Source organism: Saccostrea cucullata, unplaced genomic scaffold, assembly GCF_032062105.1.
Source record: "Saccostrea cucullata isolate Sc308-1 unplaced genomic scaffold, CSIRO_AGI_Scuc_v1 ctg13549, whole genome shotgun sequence".
In the NCBI taxonomy this organism is placed as follows: domain Eukaryota; kingdom Metazoa; phylum Mollusca; class Bivalvia; order Ostreida; family Ostreidae; genus Saccostrea; species Saccostrea cuccullata.
In genome coordinates, this window is record NW_026920167.1 from 1 (window position 1) to 6,894 (window position 6,894).

At 31.6% G+C, this 6,894-nt stretch overlaps 1 protein-coding gene across 2 annotated transcripts; it reads left to right on the top strand.

Annotated features, from left to right (window-relative positions):
• The first annotated feature begins 3,461 nt into the window (after positions 1-3,461).
• LOC134244434 (tripartite motif-containing protein 2-like) lies at positions 3,462-6,241 on the top strand. 2 transcript variants are annotated; one of them, XM_062726701.1, is made up of 2 exons: positions 3,462-3,578; positions 4,321-6,241. In XM_062726701.1, the coding sequence occupies exon 2, from the start codon at positions 4,328-4,330 to the stop codon at positions 5,990-5,992; it is 1,665 nt and encodes a 554-aa protein (XP_062582685.1). In that variant the 5' UTR covers positions 3,462-3,578; positions 4,321-4,327; the 3' UTR covers positions 5,993-6,241. The 2 variants fall into 2 exon arrangements, with proteins under 2 accessions (XP_062582685.1, XP_062582690.1); XM_062726706.1 differs by having other exon boundaries at positions 3,468-3,481.
• The last annotated feature ends 653 nt before the right edge of the window (positions 6,242-6,894 follow it).

Here is a 6,894-nt window from a genome sequence, read left to right on the forward strand (position 1 = left end):
ATATTTTTAGTTTTCAAGATAAAAAGGAAAATATGTTTAAATTTTGCTTTTTTGGGCGTTTAATATTTTACCCCTATATAGCGCCATTGTGAATACAGAAATCGAAAAACAAAAACCGATGTGCACAACTTCAATCCTTCTGTTATCCAAAATCAGTAAAAATTATGCTTTAGCTTTTGTGGTCTCTGAGCCTTTATCCGGAAACGAAAGCCTATAAATTTTCGTTTAAAGGGAAATAACTCAAAACCGGAAGTGACTTTTTGAAATTTTAGACAAAATTCTGATAGAGTTTTGTAACGTCTAGTACCTCTAAAAATTTGAACGAAATCAATTGAGAAATGAGTGAGACATGAGGCTTCAAAGTTGGCGTCTAGGAAGTAGAAGAAAAAAAAAGAATAATAATCTTTACCATCAGAATCAGTAGAAGGTCTTCCGTTGGAAACGGAAGACCTTAATTAAGCATTGAAGCTATTTACATATTCGATTCCGTTGTCCGTCACATCCAAATGTATTCTTCCTTTGAGGTGCATCCTGTTACTGACGAAAACTTTAACTTCTGTGTCATTTGATACAAATTGATCTTTTATTCGTTGATAAATCTCTACACTTGCAATTGTCTTTAACAATGCTATGAAAAGTCATAATAGGGCGTAAGTCGTTATCCATGAAAAATACACAAATATTTTATATAGTGGATAGAAAGTCGGGTGTTTCTCTTGATACACTTAGCTCGGAATGGAAAAAATCAGTATGCAGGAAGTAGTATGTATATATCTGTTATATTTTTAGTCAAAGAATAATCAGTCAGATCTGCAATATGACAAATAAATGTAAGTATAGATTCCATAAAACGTTTCCTTTTTGTTTTTAACTGACCACAACCTGAAATTTCTATTTCATTTGATGGGAGCTCGAGAATAATAGTCCCTATTTCTAAAACTTTTTGAAATCCTGAACAATGTTATATTATGTCAAAATTTGTTAATCCAATAAACATGGTATGGCATGCATTCCCCTTGTTTAATAAGAAACAGTATACGAAATTAATTCATAACAGAAACTGTTTAATATCCTAAAAAGGATCCCCGGAAAACAATAACTAATGTACTAATCACATTGGAATTCTGGAAAGTAATATTAATGAAATATTTCCAAAAATAAACACTAATGTTAATTTGATAATCGGATTCAAGAAACTACATGTGAAAAAAAACCCAAATTAATGCCATATTATCTCCAACATGTAAACGTTGATTGATTCTCACAAAACCCTACAAAAATCAGCAAAATCTTGCGAAATAAAATTCAGGATCTCGAAGTATTAAAACAAAAGTCCAAGAAATTTCCCAGCCAGAAGAAATACATTTAGAAACGGATATACTGGAAATCACATATTTTCGTGGGGTCAAATTCTGCGGTTTGCAAGGAAAATCTATTGGTTCATGGGGATCTGATTTCGTGGATCAAGAATTAATGAGTTCTTATGTATGTAAAATTTTACATTTCGTGGTGGTTATGAATTCTTGGGTCTCGTTCTACCTCGAAAACAACGCAATCTTAACCCCCCAAAAATTTGTTATTTCACAGTAGTTACAGCTGTCACCAGTGTCATAAAAAGTTTGCATAACGCTGTTCATATCAAGCCCCACAGAATAATGAAAGTACTAGAAATACAGATACTTGGGCTCATTTTACGAGTAGAATGGATTTCTACACCAATCACGTTTATATTCTGATGGAAAATTATTTTAAAACTATCAATAGAAATGATAAAACACTGACAGTGAGTTTTTCAATCCTAATACCACGGACCGATTTGTCAGAATCAGAATTAATCTGGTACCGCAGCTGAATGATTGTAAACAAACAGGCCATTCTGGTTCCCTCTCTGCTTTACCTCGCATGAGCAGAGAAGTACGGTAAAACTGATTATCAAAAATCCTTACGCCAATAAACTATGTTCTTTGACCTGTGAAGTTTTCAAAGTCATTACTACTAATGTTTATTTTATAAAGATAAAACTTCGTTTTATTTTTGTTGCTTTATTCGGCGTTTTTATTATATCAAAAGCGGTTGAGAGAGTAGGAACTAATGTTCTTTTTTGGCACGTAACTTTAAAAATGGCGACTATGGGGTTAACATCCTGCCTTGAACAGGATCACATAGCCGGCAATTGCTCTTTGAGCAATAAGCCCGGCTAAAAAGTAATTAAACGTTTTTGTTAAAATAAATGGTTCTTTATACTTTTTTGTCTACCAAAATATTTCTTATGAAAATCCAAACCAGATAGATATCATTTTCATTGATCTAACTACAGCTTTTTGTAAAAATTCTTTAAATGTCACAGATAGTGTGCATATGGACCAGTTTGACGTAAAGCTAATTTCATCATAACGTCAAACATCTGGAATTTTAATTTTTTATACATGATCATGGACACACACTGCATTTTCTATATTATGTCACACTGCAAAGTGCTAGCAAAAATGTTAAAGAATAGACAGTAATTCATTTAATTTTTAAAATTCAAAACAATACACAATACTTTACGAGCGTCATCAATATAAATAATTCGTATACATAATCTGCACAGTCCAGTCTGATGTTGCGCTAGATTTATAACAACAACTTGAATAGAAATATCCATTTTCATTAAATATAAAATATGTTTTCTAATCCTTGTCGTGTCTTGAAAAATCGAAAAAACCAATCTCAAAACATAAAACAAAATATATTCTAATAAGTTTGAGTTGTTTGAACAAATATTTTGTCTCTGATGTCGTTTCAATCGTATTAAAACATAATGTTTTGATCGGATGCTGCCCTCTGTCGAGTTTTGACACATATTTGTAAGGGTTTTTGCTTAACATTTACACTGTCTATATAGTAACCGATACTTTAGATATCAGAAAAATGATAATGGCCTCTTTTTTGTGTAACATATAATTTTTACTGAGCTTTGACTTGTTTTATTTAAAATATAATCATTTCATTCCAAATACTTTATGTCAAACTTAATGGCATTTTAACCTTGTCCGTCTACACTATCTGCGACATTGAAAGACCCCGATTTTTACAGAAATTTTAAGTTACCTAAAAAAATGATATCTTTCTGACTTGGTTTTTCATAAGAAATATTTTGAAATACAAAAAAATATATAGTTTATTTTAACAAAAAAGTCATTGTCCACGAACTTTTTGGACAACCGTCGTACATTTATTTTAAAAATATAAAATAGATTAATTAGAAAAAATGCTCTTCAAAATTAGTCATTGTTTCTTTTCATGAATCAAGTTTAACAATAAACCCTAACCTTTTTGCAGAAAATTATTTGAATTAAAAAAGTTAGTTGAGCTGTATTTACTAAAATGCGAAAACAAACTATTTCAGCATAAATACATTTATTCTTATTTTCCAATGTGAAGAAAGATAACTCTTTATGACGCAAGACCTGAAAGCGAGCAACCAGCTTGTGAAAAGGTCAGCCATTTTGTATTATTTTTTCACAGTAAAGAAACAAGTTTATTGTTTATTATTAGAAGTCGCTTCACCTGATTGAAATAATTTGAGTATAGAGGTAAGTACAAGATAGAAGATGAAATGGATGTATCATCTGACATACTTAGTTAGAATAGTCTTACTGTGCCTGAGTTCTATAGGCCTAAGGGCAATATCAATTTAATATTAAAACATTCTATTTACCCCTGACCCATTTAGGCTGGAATTGATAAACAAAGAGCTATTAATCCCAAAATTTTTACTAAAGTAGTGAAATAGATAACTTTTTTTATGAGAATTATGTTTACTTAATAGGTTAGATTTAAATCTACTTTCGTTTTCAAAGAAAATAATACGACCCCAAGTCCTACAAAATATTTTTTTTAATTATGACGTTTTAAAAATAGTAGGAATAAAGTAGGATAAAAAAAGTTAATAGTTGAAACCAAAGACTGCAAAATAATTTGATAATTTATTATCAAATCCAAATAACCATCGATTCTTTGTCTATATAGATAATGAGGCTTTTATCTAGTTTCGTTTTCAAAGAAAATAATACGACCCCAAGTCCTACAAAATATTTTTTTTAATTATGAAGTTTCAAAAATAGTACACTGTAGGAATAAAGTAGGATAAAAAAGTTAAAAGTTGAACAAAAGATTGCAATATAATTTGATAATTTATTATCAAATCCAAATAACCATCGATTCTTTGTCTATATAGATAATGAGGCTTTTAAAGTACACATCTTTCATTTGAAAAATAGTATAGAAAGAAACCTTTTCTTGTTTAATAATTTTAGCACATCATTCACATTTTAGATTTCACATGGATCCCAAGAGTGCCCAAGATGTCATCCGTTGTGACCTTTGCGATACAGATATAGCGACCAAGTACTGTGATTTCTGTCATGTCAATCTTTGCATCTCTTGCATTGGAAAACATATTTCTGATGATTACGACAAACATAAGGTTGTCCCATTCCAAAAAAGAAAATCAACCTTGATTTATCCAAAATGCACAACACATCAGACAAAAAAATGTAAATTTCATTGCAAAGACTGCAACATTTCTGTTTGCTCTATATGCACTGCAATGTCTGATACACATAAGGGACATAATTTTTCTGCTCTTTTGGATATCTATAATGAAAAACGAAAAGTCATTGCAAAAGACACAGAAGAATTAAAAAATATTCTGTCTCCAACCTACGACGAAATAAAAAGTGATTTAGAAAACCAGATAGCTAACTTAGATGGAGAATATGAAAAACTTATCAAAGCAATGTTGAAACAGGGTGAAGAATGGCACAGACAAATTAAAATCTTTATGGACAAAATAAAAGCAGAAATTGAAGACATAAAATTGAAACACATGAGCATCCTAAAAGAACATTTGGATGAAATTAAAAGTATACAAAATCTTATTGAAGAGACACAGATAAAACTGAGTGAAATTGAAGAATCAACTGAAGTATCCAAAACAACGGAATACAGTTCTAAAAACAAAGAATTCTGCAAACTTCCTCCCAAAGTTCAGGTATCACTACCATTGTTTATTCCAAATACAATAGATATAGAGCAGCTTTACAAGTTGATTGGATCTTTGTTACCATTATCATCGACAAAAGATGAGAATGGCTACAGACTTAAGGAAGCAGGAACATTGTCCAAAGAACTAATGAAAGTACCAGAGCTTATTTCTATGGTAAAAACCGGGTATCAACAATTCCGCAATGTCACTTGTAACAGTGAAGAAGAGATCTGGACAAATGCACGCGATACCAGTAATATGAAATGCTTTAACATTCAAGGCTCAACTATAAAAACAATAAAAACAATATCAAATGAATGGCCTAATGATATAACAATTAATAAAGATGGAAACCTAGTGTACTGTGACTGGAAAACGAAGACTGTGAATGAAGTAAAGTATGGTCAATCAAATGAGTTGATCAGATTAAAGGGCTGGACACCTCTCAATCTCTGTGTCAGTTCCTCTGGTGATATCCTGGTTGTCATGTTCAATGATGACGAAACAGAATCCAAAGTTGTTCGTTATTCAGGTTCCACAGAGAAACAAACTATACAGTTTGAAAATGAAAGCAAACCTCTCTATTCAGGAAAAAACAGAATTAAGTACATCACTGAAAACAGAAATCTAGATATCTGTTTGTCTGACTGGGAGGCTTGTGCTGTAGTAGTGGTCAGCGACACCGGCAACCTCCGATTTAGATACACTGGCCATCCTTCTTCCTCTAAGAATAAACCGTTTAGACCTTATGGGATAGCAACAGATAGCCAAAGTCATATTCTGACAGCAGACTTCGATAATCACTGTATCCATGTCCTTGACGAGGATGGAAAATTCATAAATTATATAGATAACGCTGAATTGGAGAATCCCTATGGAATATGTGTGGACAAAAATGATTATTTGTTTGTTGCTGAGTATCATACTGGGAATGTGAAGAAAATAAAGTACTTAGAGTAACTTACACCTACTAAGTATACCTACAACAGACAGTACGCATTAAAATACCTTTATTACCGTTCAATTGGTGCAAACATTTAATCAGTGAAATTTATAGTCTTAAACAGATATGTATTTTCTGAGAGTATGATATGAAATATTTAAATCACCAAGCTTGAACAGTGTCAGTTTTGTAAATTTCATGGTATAGCGTCATATTGGTAAAACTACCTAGGTATTCAACCTTCTCAGAGCAATACATGATACCTCCCATGGGATCCCATAAGAGGGGAACTTATGTGTTGTCGTAGTGATGATTAGGAGACGATGCTCTTCACGTGAACATTGTTGCTTTTTTATGTATATGTACTGAAATGGAAAAAACAATATTGAAGCAATATTCATTTTCTTCAAATATCAATAAAGGACGAGTCTCAATATGGCATTATCTTTAGTCCCCGGTTACTCGTTAATTTTTGAACCTCTGGAGATGGACGTAAAATAACATACAACCCCCCCCACACACGTTTTCATTACAAAAAATGTTCGAATTACAAAATATAAAAAAAATCTCATTTACATTTTAAAATAATAAATGCTAGAAGGATATCAAGGAATCCGTTTTAATGTACGTGATAACTATTAAGAAAACATGCTGACAAACTCATTCAGGTAAAACTCCTCCCAGATCCCCAATCCTTTGACCCCATATGTATTACATTTACTTAAAATATGTATCAATTGAAAATTTGCTATAATTATGTTTGTTTTCATGTCATTTCATTAAGGGCAAAAATTAAAAATGAGAAAAGTGAGAAAAGAAATATAGGCCCTAAACATTAGAACAACCAATTTATGTTAGACTAATATCCCGTTTGATGCGCTGCGATTAAGAAATCCCAAATCTTCCAGGTGATGTACAT